This window comes from Zonotrichia leucophrys, chromosome 7 (genome assembly GCF_028769735.1).
Source record: "Zonotrichia leucophrys gambelii isolate GWCS_2022_RI chromosome 7, RI_Zleu_2.0, whole genome shotgun sequence".
Taxonomy (NCBI): Eukaryota; Metazoa; Chordata; class Aves; order Passeriformes; family Passerellidae; genus Zonotrichia; species Zonotrichia leucophrys.
Genome location: NC_088177.1, coordinates 20,957,987 through 20,971,472, shown reverse-complemented (window position 1 = coordinate 20,971,472; position 13,486 = coordinate 20,957,987). Strand labels below are relative to the sequence as shown.

Genomic DNA, 13,486 nt, shown 5'->3' with positions numbered 1-13,486 from the left:
TAGCAAGATGCATACCAGCCAAGTTGTGCTCCTATCTATTCTTCCCCCAAAAGTGAAATAGATGTGTATTAATTGGCCTTGGTGTAACTGATATGGTCATAGGGAGGGATGGAAATGGTATGTTGCTCCAAAATAAATATATTGGTTAAGAAAACCAATCCTCTCTAACAAAATTACTTTCCCAACAAAATGTTTAAATTTTTAAAGAAAGACAACAAACTTTGGAACTCTAACAATACTGATTTTTTTAAAGCCTGTTTTCATAAAAAAGTAGCCAAAGCTTTGCACATGGAGTACATTTCCCTACGCCTTCATTGGCCTTCCCAGTCAGTGGCGGGCTTCGTAGGACTCAGTCTCTGGTGTGTGTTGTCACCATGCTCTCCAAAGGATGTGCATGGAGGTACTTGACACATGATCCTCTTCCACCCTTAATTCCCTACAGCAGCAGCTCTTCTTACTATAGGTTTTTCTGGGGACTACTCTTAAGTTTATTTGGGCGTCAGTAAAGGTCAGGAGAAGTCCCAGGAGAGGGTTGGTCTGTTCTTTCAGCATCTCCCATTAGCTTTTATAGGGGATAGAAAAGTTGATCCTACCTGGAACCTCAGTACATCCTAACATAGTTTATAACTTGACAGGCGAAACTCAGGAGTCAGATGTATGTTTTGTAGGTGTATCATTGCTTGAACCACCATATGCTTTTGGGCTTTAGAATTAAAAGCATACTGCAGAAATTTTCTCTACTTAGAGTTACTTAATTTTGGTGCCAGAGACTCGAGCTGGAAATTTAGATCAACATCTGATTTGACTCAGTTTTACTTCTGACTGTTATTTTTAAAAAGGCATAGATTTTCAGGGATTTTGAAAGATTTGAAGAAAATAAAGCTCTGCCAATGTCCATGTGATCAGATCCTTAGCAGTAATAGTGAAAGACATTAAATCACTTTTGGAAGAAGAGTAAACCAACTTGTGAGGATTTACTTACACAGTATAAAGTAGCAGTGAATCTGTAACACAGTCCTGTTATTTTCCAATTATTTGACCATTACAAAGACTCAACCCCGAAAGTGTCTGTCAGGCACCACTAGCAGTCCTTTGTGTTTTATCTTCATGCAATCAGAAATGCAAACTTCATCTAATATATTAAACATGATTTAGAAGCTGGTTTTCTTGCATGTTTTCTGCACTAAATTTAGTATTATAGACATAAATAAGCAGCCAGAATTAAATGATTATAGGACATGTTATAAAGGGTCCTAAAACAATCCCAGGATAAAGATGGATAACAGGCCAGGATAGACTCTGCTGCACAAAGGCAAAGAAGAGGGAAGGAGAAAACCTTTTGACCTATAGCTCTAGGGCACTAAGTCAGATCTCCTCTCACAGAGCCACATGAAGCTTCTCATGAAACTTCAGGCAAAACAAGTCTGATCTCCAGAATGGAAGTCATGCTGCAGTGAACCTTTCAGAAGCCACAGGGCTGAAGGGATCTTTCTGCACTTTGGCCATGCTCTTCATATGAATTTCAGGACCAGGACACATGAGAGTCTCCTACCCCAATAACTAGTGGTTTCCACATAGAGCAAGAGCATTAGTTATGTAAAACCAGTTGAAACTGGTGGGGAGAAACCAGGTTGCCAGTTTCAAATATGTATGTACTGTAAGTTAATATTAGTTGCTGACTATGGGCCATCTGCAGAAGTTTACTGCAGATGACTGCAGCCTCTATTGTGATAGACTTTACCAGAAACCAGTCTTTGCAAAGTGAACATCAAAAGTAATGTCAGAAAGTCCTTCATCCTCCTGTTTGTGACAGCAAACCATTAGGTAGGAAAAAAATAAAGCATTAACGCAGGTGTTTGCAACAGCTAATGCTGACATAGCTATAACATAGTCAGGGGACAAATGTTAAATTAAAAAGTCATTCTGATTATCTTACAGTTTTTTTGCCAGAGCCCACAAACCACTTCCTTTTCTACCCATGTGTTCTTCCCCATCTTCACAGCAGACAGAAGACTGATGCCTCTGTGTCAGGCAGGCATGAAGGCAGTTGCTGTAACTTTCTGTGTCCTCTGCTTTCAGTTTGAAGCCCTGTATGGTGAGTAACATTTTTGATTATTCTCCGTGCAGTAGGTGTCTCTATAGAATATAACTTAGCCAATGATGGGATATAGTAGATGAGACATGATAGCAAGGGGTTGGAGGAATAAAGTTAATAGAGGGTATTGGCTGTAAAAAGACTGCTCTCAACTTCAATATCACTAGAGTTGGTGGGAAGAGAATTCATGCCAGCATAGGAATGTTTGCTCTGAAACTAAAAACTGCAAGAACATTGTTTGTGTTCTTTAGCTCATCTGCTCAGTGTTACCCTTTAGCTGTTGAGATTCTAGTGCTCCAGCCAGGTTCCCTTGATGGATATAAGATCTCATAGCAGCATGATGGTGAATAATAAAGAGAAACCAAGTTATCAATATTAAACCTGCTCTCATTTGGGCAGGGAATCTTTATACAGTGAAAAATGTATATGGCATGGAAAAATAGATGAGATCCTTTTGGTGCAGCCTTGAAACACAGAATTAAAAGGAAGCATGGAATTCCTATGCTGTGTTTGAGAAGGTGCACAGTGACAGCATGAATCTCAGTCCAGCCTTAAACATGGATGTAGCATTTAACAAGATTCAGTGTTTTATCCCAGCTGTGCAAAGTAAAATATCACAGCTTTACCTGTAACCTCTCAGAAATGCACATATTAGTGGGTCAGCATGGAAATACAGATAATAACAGATTAAGAAGAGTCTTTTTTACCATACATATTCCGTCCAACGATTTGGTATGATGCATCATATAAGATCTGAGATTTAGTGTGCACACTTACTAAACACCATTTAAATACAATCTTTTGATGTTCATGCCAAGGGCTATTAAATATTTGTTTCTAAAATTCTAGTGAAAAGGGATAGAATTTAAGTACTCCTGAGTTTTCAGGAAGAACTTCAGCTTTCAACTAGTTTTCAGGTCTTTAGGTAATGCATTTTTGAAGGCTAACTAATATATGGATAGTATGCTGAGTTTTCAAATAGAATGAAAAGATGGGGGAAATCACAAGAAAGAGTAATTGTAATCAGTATCTCTAAAGAGAGTTCTCCTTGGAAAGTTGTTCCTAAATCTACTAACAAAAAATGCTTTCAGTTTAGTTACTTTCCATCTAGTCAATTTAGCACGAATACCTGACCAGCATGCTTTTACACATGACTGAAGCTATCTAGAAAGCTTTTCCTCATGGGAAGAAATAAACTGTAATTTTAAGGGTGCAAATAATCATTCTGTCTGATACCAGCATTTCTCCTTTCCTTCAAATGTGAAGGACAGGATTTGGGCAGGAGACTAGGCAAAAGAGATGGCAAGAGAAAGAGACTGCATGTAAGAAGAAATGGTATCTCTCATGTTTTTTGTCTTACAGTGTTCTCAGCATGACTTGTGACCTCTGGATGTAAATAGGTCACAGTAGGTGATATGTATGTGTGCATATGTGCATTATGATTTGATAACACAATTGTGATAAAGAAATTGATTGTAAGGGCAGGCAGTGTCTCTGTTGCCCACAGAGAAACACAGGCAATGGGATTTGGAGTACAGAGCTGGAGGTAGGATTCCATAGCTCTTGAGGCCCTTGCTATGAAACTGCACACGAGCTTTGGCACACCTACATTTGCAAAGCATTATCACTCTTCACCCACTGATCTCCTGGTGTCAATACAGCAGGAAATCATGGCAATTTTTAGAAGGTCTTCTGAAATATTATCAGCACTGGCTGTTCTTTCAGTGGTATGTTTTATATGAATTTCAGCATTTCTCATCATAAGTTATACCACGGAAATAATTCAGATTAAAGATGGCTTCCTAGAATAAATTGGGCCATTACTGCTTTGCCCACAAGCACTCCTTCCCCAATTAATCCTGGATCATGAAAGATAGAAATGTGTTGGTTTTAGGCATAGGACTAATGACACTAAATTGACAGTGTCATCTTTCAGAGTGCCTTGGAAGTTTGAAATTATAGCAGCTTAAAAGCTATGTGCAGTTTCATTATGCATTTAGTTTGAACAAAACAAATATGTTTGTTTTAAAGGCAGGGTCTGCGATTTCCTTGCTCATCTTCAGAGGCAAACACACAGAAGTGAAATTGTGCTTGTTCTTTTCATCAGCTAGCTAGTTTTCTGAGAGCTGGGGCAGATCATACAAACAGCAAGAAAACAAAGTAGCATTATTCCATTCTCCTGGCCTAAACCCCAAGCTTGAAAAGTGATTGAAAGTGGTTTTAAAACTTCTGTTAGGACCAAAATGTGTAACGGTGTTTTCTCTGTGTCTTCAAATAGTGCTGGGTCTGCCAAAGAATAACTAGAAAGCTCAAAATTGCAATCTCATTAAAATGAAAATAACACATTTTCCATTGGCATCAGTATCCAAGCGCTACCATAGAAATTCCCAAACTTCTGCCAAAAGGCTTTCCTGCTGCAGTAAAGATGAAATTGAGGTGGAAATGTACATGACTGTAAATACACTTATACAGAAATGTACACACACACAAGCTCTCCATCTGAGCTTAACATAACAAGATGTAGCTTTCATACACATTAATACCTTTGATTTATATCTAAACCACAATATTTGTCTTGGCACTCTGCTTCACATCAGGTGAGCCAGGAACAACTTCTTGCAACTCCACTTTGTGACACAATGGAAACAAACTAAAGATTTGTTTCCTCTTCTCAAACCTTTATATGCAAAAGAATAATAGGTTTTTTATGAAAAATAACAAAAAGCAATCTTTCAGCCAAAGAGAAGCATTTTTATTGCTGAACCAGTGAAATTCTTCTATTCAATTTCAACAATACCATAAAGTAGACTTTTATTCATATATTTTTGAGGTAGAATTAGGGAGAATTAGTCAGGGAATTTCAGTATTACTGGATGTTTAAACCCCAGGTTCCTGTCTCACATCCTGCTAAATGTACATTCATTCTGACTGGAGCTTGGCAAGAAACATCCCAAATGTGTCCAGCCATTAACAACAGAGTGCTACATGATTACCCAGGAATAAATGGGTACAAGTGGGCACAGAAGATCAGCAGTCGGGCACAGGGAAGGGGAATGAGCAACTTCTTTAGTATTCATCAAGTGCATTCAAATTAGGAGCTGATGCAGAATAGCTAGTGATTGGAAATTTATATCAGCTCTCACCCATAGTGGTCATCCATGTAGACAATTTTGTGTGTTTTAATCTCAGGCACTGTTAATCTAATTCTAAAATGTGCTGCTTTTATCCTATGCTAAGCACACTCTTCTCTATGGCTACTTGTTTCAGAGGAATACTAATTGCACCACATTTACCAAAATGCTCATTCAGAGAAATACTTTACTGAGTGTTCCTTGAAAACAGTCATTTTAGGCTTCTGGGTTGGAGAGAATACAAAACAATCTTTCAGCTTGACACAAGGTCACATGAACTAAATGCTTAATGACCTCTCTCTGCCCCTTTTCATTAAAAACAAGGATTAAAACCATGATCTCTGGCAAACATTTTAACCCACATGTTATGAAAGGGCAATTTCATTAGCTAACAGTGAAATTGAACTATTCTCAGAGACAAACAGAGAAAACAGATCTGAAGTTGTTACTTTAGTGCTCAGGATAGAGTTGTCCCAGGCTCCTCTGGGACACTGAAGGAATATGGCACTGCTTGGCTCTGTAACTGCCCAGAGTCAGCATCTGTCTTTCCTCTCAGATGACCAGTGACAAATGTAGAGGTTTCAACTCCAGGTAGGTGCTTCTCAAAAGTATCAGCTAAGTTTTTGCATTCATCAGGCTCCCTAACTTCTGCTGTACATTTGGTTTTTTCTTCCCTTCCCTAAATAATTTGTTGGGTGTTTGGCCAAATTTTAAAGGTATGTGTTACTGAACTACAGGATGTCAAACTACAGAGCATTTAAAATTACCTTTATCTCAAATGCTCTTCTCATAGCAACTGTTTTCTTTCATCATGCAACATATAAGTCATCAAGAATTATTTCTTTATTTGACCTTTGCTTTCATCTTTTCAGACTATATAAAATTTAAAGGGCTTGCACTTTCTGTCTGTGCCTTCAGTGGTTCTGGAGCTTTATTTCACTGTGGCTTGGCAAGCTGTGTGTTTTCTCTGTGTCTTCACACCAGTGGTACAAGATGCTAAAATACCTTGTCTGGTATCATATACTTAAGTAATGGTCTTGAGAGGAGTACAGATATTAGAACTGTCACAGAATTAGATAAGGGTGCTGACTGTGCACAGTAAACCAGGAAGAATTTGATGACTAGGGAAATGGTAAATCAGTCAAGAAGGGATAACAGTTTTTACTGCTCTCTAACTGCGCATTGCAAAGTGTCTTACAGAAGTCCATTACCTTCTGTGTCACAAGAAAGGTATCTCAAAATTAATATCATCCATTTCAGTGTCCTTGCCAATGGCAGTAACTGTGGAGCAAGAATCCAAAAATGGAAAAAAAGCATGAACTCTAAAAGGCTGAAAGAGTTGAGATCAAACAAAGGTATCCCAAAGAGAATGATCCTATGTTCCTGTGCATTTACAGGTTAATGTCAAAGATAACAGATGCCTTGGAAGAAAAAGATTTTTTATACCATGCAATCAGTGCAATACCTGGCACACCTGGGGGTCTACTCTATGTGGGTCTATCTAGACTGCTGTGTACCTGTAACATGAATAGGACAGTGCACCAAAGTCCTTAAGTGCTTAAGTCCTTAAGTACTATTTGCCCTGTATTTCCTTAGCGTCATAAAATCCTGATGTAGATATATTTAGTTCTAAGCAGCATCTGAAGAAATTACTCAGACTATCAGAAAAGAGAAATAGTGGCTAGATTTTTTTTCTTTTTATCTGTCTGAGCATTTAATTTTAGAGCCCTTCAAAAAGGAAAATTCCAAATGAAACACTACCAAACTCTGCTATGTTGCCAGTACTGACATACAAATCAAAGTGTTGCCATAGTGTGGTGATGGAGGCAGCGGTTTGAAAAACAAAACCAGAACAATTATTAAAAATGTGTCTGTATTCTGTAATGAAGATCACCTATGAACAAAAGAGAAAAAGTTGCTATTGGAAAAGGAACAAAACCATATGCATTGCTTGAATGTTCTCTTGATGTATGTTTTGGAACATGATCCAGATAATTCTAAGATGCTTTGGTGATGTGTCAAGCAGTGGGGGAGGCAGAACAAACATTGATGGAAATGATTACTTTAGTCTGGTAAAAGTATAATGTTGGGTTATTGCAAAAGCAGGGCTCATGAGAAATCAAATATATCCTTTTTTATTTCAGGCAGATTTCTTCAGTATCTTGGTGAAAGAGTTTTACTTTCATGTCAGTTCTATTCCTGAAGTACATGTATTACTTTGCAAAGGTGTTTTAAGAATTTGTGAATGTTATATGTATGATCAATATAAATTCTTGTCTTGACCATTTTCTTTCTACTTTGATTTTTATATTTCATTCTTTTATCATATCATATGACTTTAGAGTGTAGCGCAGAAAGGATCAGAGAGGATAATGATACAAATTATAAAATAGCTTCAGATGTTAACACTGCATGGTTAACCCTCTGTTCTTGCATTGCTCTTCTTAAATTTTAAACAACTTTGTATTTTTCAGGAGTTGACAGCTGCTCATCATGTGCATGCAAAAATATAGGTAAGATGCATTTGCCTAATTTGGTTTACAGTTTTAAATGCCTTTCTACATCAAAAAATACTGCCCTTAAAGAAAAAAATTGTCATTTTTTAACTGCATATTTTAACATATTTCTGTCTGATGGAGTTTTCTGTGCTATTGGTTGCTGACTTTACAAAGTCAAGCTGTGAGGTAGCAGGACGTCTTTGGTCACTTCTGCTTCTTTCCTTTTCCAAGATGTTTGTAAAATGAGAGTCACACAACATCTGAGAGCTTTTCATAGAGATTATGGGAGGGTCAGATGTGATTTCTGGATTGCATGTGGGTGCATGCACACAGTAACATTTATCCTCTATGTCTTTTATTATCTGAGCAATAATGGTACCATAGCCATCTATGTAATTAGGTTGAAACTTTATATCATGTCTCAAATCACTGTCTATTCCACAAAGGAAAGTCAGGTCCTGTGGTTAAGGCAGTCACTCAGGAGCTTGAGATTCACATCCCATTTTAAATTTCCAGCTACATCATCAAACTAGCTAGGTCACCAGGCCCAGAGGGTGGTGGTGAATAGTTACATCCAGCTGGTGGCTGCTTACAAGTACGGTTCCCCAGGGCTCAGTTTTGGGGCCAGTTCTGTTTAATATCTTTATCAATGACCTCTATGGGGGTCATTGAGGGTCATAATAACTTTGAGACAACACCAAGTTAGGTGGAAGTGTTAGGTGGGAGTACAGGAAGGCTCTGGACAGGCTGGGTCAATGGTTCAAGACCAATTGTATGAGGTTCAACAAGGCCAAGTGCCGAGTACTGCACTTGGGTCACAACAACCCAGGCAGCCCGACAAGGCAGGGGAAGAGTGTCTGGAAAGCTGCCTGGTAAAGGTCCTGAGGGTGCTAGCCAGCAGCCAGCTGAACATGAGCCAGTTTGTGCCCAGGTGGCCAAGAAAGCCAGTGGCATCCTGGCCTCTGTCAATTACTTTGTGGCCAGGAAGATCAGGCCAATGACTCTCACCCTGTACTTGGCACTGGTGAGGCCACACCTCGAATCTTGTGTCCAGTTTTGGGTCCCTCACTATAGGAAAGACACTGAGGTGTTGGAGTGGGTCCAGAGGAGAGCTGAGGAAAGGAGGGTCTGAGGGAGTTGGGTTTGTTTAGCCTGAAAGAAAGGAAGCTCAGGGTAGAACTTGCCATTTTCTACACCGACCTGAAAGGAGGCTGCAGCAAGGTAGGATTCAGTCTCTTCTTCTAAGTAGCGAGTGACAAGACAAGAGGAAATGGCCTCAAGTTGCATGAGGAGAGATTTGTACTGGATATTAGGAAAAATTTCTTCACTGAAAGAGCAGTCAAGAATTGAAACAGGATGCTCAGAGAAATGGTAGAGTCATCCCCCCTGGGGGAATTTAAAAGACATGTTGGTGTGGCACTTAGGGACATGGTTTGGTGGTGGACTTGGCAATACTGGGCTAATGCTTGGACTTCTTGATCTTAAGGGTCTTTTCTAATCTAAATGATTTCATAATTGTATGTTTAGTAGGGTACAGATTACAAACCATAAACCAGAGATAATTATTATCATATAATCTTTGTCCCACTTGCTTTATCTATGAACAGGACAATGTGACACTGAGACAGAGATTATATGTTTATACAGTGTTTGGTCCAGGGGGGCATTAAACAATGTCTAGTAACTGAAATTATAAGTAATATTAGTAACTTCACCATTTAGTAGCTTCAGTAGTAAGTAATATTATCAAGCTCACTCTAATGCTAACAGTAATCTCTCCAGTCTTAGAGCAGATAACAAGCCAGGTCTCATTTATTTTATCAGTAATGTCTGGCACAACAAGAGTAATGCAGTGGTATCTCATTGTGAGGCCTGCTTTTGAAAGCCAGGACGTTCTGAGTACCTGCATACCTTAAATTACAATCACATGATTCTTTTTTTTTTTTTTTTTTTTTTTTGTTTAAATGAGTTCCTTAGCACTTTAGGATTCTTTTCATTGCTATGTGTGTAACTATACTTATTGTTTTCATGTCTTCAGATCAGGCTCATGTCTCTGATGACCAGGTAATGGTGGAATTTGAAAATGGAAACTTCCATTTCACATTCCCCAACCCCAAAAATGTGAGTGAATTCAGCATGACCCTCTTCAAAGGGCATGAAAAAAAGACGGGAATCTGTGCATTCCATTTGAGCGAAGAGAGAGTTATCTCCGAGAGTAATGTCACCTACTGTCAGACACAGAATTCAAGCAGCAGCACCACTTTCATTCTTAAAAATCTGGAGAGGAAACATATTGATGTTTATACATACTGCCTGGAGATATTCTTACCCCCTCCTTACATAGAGTGCTGTCTGAAAGAAACGTATTTGTACATCCAAGGTAAGTTTAGTTCTCTACTCCCCTCACCTCAGCTTACTGATTAATAGACACTGGGTATAGCTGTGCTGCAGTGAAGAATAGGACTAGAGTTCACACAACTAATGACCAGGCAGCTTAAAACTACTTAGCAGGGGGGGCTGGTAACAGTGGAGCTGTGTTGGCACACTGCTCAACACATTCTCTCCATAGTGATTCATAGTCTTGTGCAGGTTTTGCAGCCATGCTGAGCTTTGGGTGGTGGCACCCAAGTTAGCTTGATTACAGCTTCTAGAGTACTGCACTCTCTCCTTTGCCTGCAACAGCAATTTCTCTTGTCCATTTTAAAGTTGCTGAGTATAAAAATTAAGATTAGGTCTAGTCAGTGGGGAAAAAATCCATTCTGAGAGCCATGTTCAAAAGCCCAGGACTAAAGAAAATCAATTGTAAAATATCCATACTAGTAGAGGTATATGGAACTCTTGGATGCCATTGAGGTGTGAAGAAGATGGTGTTCACCTCTGTGAAGACCTTCAGCTTTAGGGCTCTCTTAGAGCAGAAGTGATCCACAGCTGTTGAGAATTTTTGACTGTTTACTGAGAAGGGCTTGGACTAACTCCAGAAGACTAACTGCCCAGCTTTTAATTTTGACCTGGCTTTCAGTGGCTCTTAGTATACTAAACTGAAAGAGGTAATTGTGGTTTTGCTCACACCAATTCTTGGTTCTGCATACAGTTCAGTTGCAGCGTGGTACTGCCTGTTGTCCTTCCCTTGCTTTCTTTTCCTCTCTCCCAACACCAGCAATAAACAAAGAAGCTGAAATGCTACAGCAATTATGTGCTTTAGTCAAGTTGTATCTCAATCCTCTCTATATTTAAAAAGCTTCTCAGAATCAAGCTGTGACATTTGGTTTTGTCTGCAGTGTCCATTTCCACTTGTATGGCTAGCCAGACATTCAGAGCTTTTTCTAAATGTTTCATACCCTGTCATATTTTCACGCAGATCTGGGCAAGGGCAATCTTGAGTACCCCAGCTTGCCTCCCTATCCAAACATGACTGCCAAAGTCTACCCTTCTTTTGACCAGGCTGCCCTTAAAATCACTTGTGGTACTTACTACATATAAGCTTAAACCTTGTTCAGATCTGAAACACCATGTTGGATGTTGGGATTTTTCTGTTTTTTAAAATTTTCTTTCTCAGCATGCTCTCAAGCCTAGCTTGGTTTCTTTTCAGTCCACACTTTCAGCGCTGTGTACCAACAGTTTCCCCTTTCTTTCTGAAAAAATGCCATCTTCTGCTTCCCACTGAATACACTTTTCCAAGGTGACAATTCATCTCAACAAAATCCTTCTTCAGAGTTCACTTTTGCTAATCTATTAATATGAAGAGGGAGAAGAATTGAAGTTATCTGTAGAAGGCAAAAAAGAAAAATATCAATAATGACTTTTATTTTGTCTCCCCATCTTCAGATAAGGAGGACTGCTTTTCACTTGGACGCGTGCCATGGATTATTATCGGCGTGATAATTTTTGCCATTTCCTGTGTCTGCTGTGTTGTGGCCTGTTGCTTAAGGAACAAGGTAAGCAAACATATGAGATAATGCAGAACCCTTCTTCCAAAGGTCGTGGATGGGGAATTTGATTTAATGAGATTTAGAGAGTGGGACATGCACATACTCATTCAGCAGTGCTGTGGTTTTTGACAAAAAGACTGAGTTGTTTATTTATCACTGGAATTCAAGTCATTGATGACAGTAGCTCAGATTTCATTTTTCTAAGACTGAATTGTTTCTTGATTTAAAGGCTTTGAACCAAAGGAAAGAGGAGAAATGCTGCACAGGTCAGCAAAATATTTTTGTAAGCAGTTCATCCAATAGCTTTCTTTAAGAAGGGGAAACAATTATCAGTGGAGAAATTCCATCACTGTTCTGCTCCAAACCACTTAGATTTTACACAGGAAAGAATAAAGACCAAGGACATTAGCTATTCTTTTGGGCAATGTGTGTTTTTAATTTTCAGTTTGTTTTATTCCAAGTTTTCTGTGTGAGTTTGACACGTCCATTCTGACATTAATGTTCCCACTGAAAACAGAGTAACTGCCCTACTTAATGAGTAGCAAAGGTAAGTGATCACAAATTAAATTCATGGCATTTTCTCTCTGTTGGCAGAATCAGACGTGTGAATCCAACTCCCTTGAGTACAACAGTGAATACATGCCCATGGCAGCAGTGAATGCAGCTAAAAAACCAAGAATCTGAGGTTGTGTTAAGCCCGACTGTACCTCTGCTTGTGTCTGCTGCAAGGCTTTCTCTTGGGGGAAGAGGGGAAAAACTGCTTGCTGTGTCTGCCACTGATTCTGGGTGGGTGCCTGCATGCCTGGGTGGGATTGTGTCAATAGCTTGTTAATGGAGATCGTGCTGCCACCTTGCAAGAAGACAAAACTAAAAGCAAAATCTCTGGAAACCTTTCAAATCATAGTGGTGGACTGGTTCCTAGAAATGCCAGTGCTTCATGTCTGTGCAAAGCAATGATCTTACGCATGAGGAAGAGATGCAAAACTGTTCTGTTCAGATTCTTGAGATGATGCCTGGTACCAAAAAATCTCTGTGGGGAAGCGATTTACTAGATTTATGAGTGTTACTGGCTACGGGCAAATATTCTGCAGAGAATGAGTAGCTTCCTTAACTACTTAAGCCCTACAGAAGCTACTACACAAGCAGTTCTGGATACAGAACAGAAGCAGAATTTGGACTTATTCAGACATATGAAGGCTGCACATAACTGATTCTCCATTTCTGTTCTAGGTATAAGTTGCTTGCTGCATGGAAATTTTGGAACCAGTTTTCCAGCTACTTGGACAATGGGAAATTAGCATTTCCCTATCTTTCCCAGCCTCCCTGAGCTCTCATGACGGCCCTGTGCTCAGTCATGTGACACCCACTGTAGTACTGTTCTGAGCTGTGTTTTGCTCTAGTCTTGTTTGTGAACCAGAACCCTGCTTGATCCACTGACTCACAGACGTGAAATGATAACAAGTTAAAGATGTCAGCTTTTAGTTGAAGAAAATGTAAGATTCCTGTAGTGCTGCTACAGAAAGAACTTTTATTTTCTAGTCTCCTTTATGATAAACTTTCCACTGGAGACAAAAAAAAGACTACCTCCAAAGCCAGCCCTTGTGGTATAGCCATACTGCCATGTATTGCACATGCCCTTTTGTTAGGGTTAGTTTAGCAGGGGAACAAAACCTGAGACAGCAGAGATTTCTCTGTGATACCCTGTCTCAGTTATGTGCATCTGCATTTTTTGTATTTGTGCTGTCAATACATCTTTGCCATTCACATCTTGGGGCTCCTCTTATTTAACGAAATCCTGAATGCTTTTAATAACAGAGGAATGTATTACAAAAT

At 39.2% G+C, this 13,486-nt stretch overlaps 1 protein-coding gene across 1 annotated transcript; it reads left to right on the top strand.

Moving 5' to 3' along the window:
* The first annotated feature begins 2,016 nt into the window (after nucleotides 1-2,016).
* LOC135450512 (inducible T-cell costimulator-like) lies at nucleotides 2,017-13,251 on the top strand. Its single transcript, XM_064718774.1, has 6 exons — nucleotides 2,017-2,095; nucleotides 7,701-7,739; nucleotides 9,763-10,104; nucleotides 11,550-11,659; nucleotides 12,248-12,338; nucleotides 12,884-13,251. The coding sequence occupies exons 1-5, from the start codon at nucleotides 2,017-2,019 to the stop codon at nucleotides 12,335-12,337; spliced, it is 660 nt and encodes a 219-aa protein (XP_064574844.1). The 3' UTR covers nucleotide 12,338; nucleotides 12,884-13,251.
* The last annotated feature ends 235 nt before the right edge of the window (nucleotides 13,252-13,486 follow it).

Excerpts from the sequence above, each read along its gene's own strand:
- LOC135450512 (XM_064718774.1), top strand. The coding sequence starts at position 2,017 with ATGCCTCTGTGTCAGGCAGGCATGAAGGCAGTTGCTGTAACTTTCTGT. Across the intron at positions 10,105-11,549 it reads AACGTATTTGTACATCCAAG|ATAAGGAGGACTGCTTTTCA; the intron begins GTAAGTTTAGTT and ends CCCCATCTTCAG. Across the intron at positions 11,660-12,247 it reads CCTGTTGCTTAAGGAACAAG|AATCAGACGTGTGAATCCAA; the intron begins GTAAGCAAACAT and ends CTCTGTTGGCAG.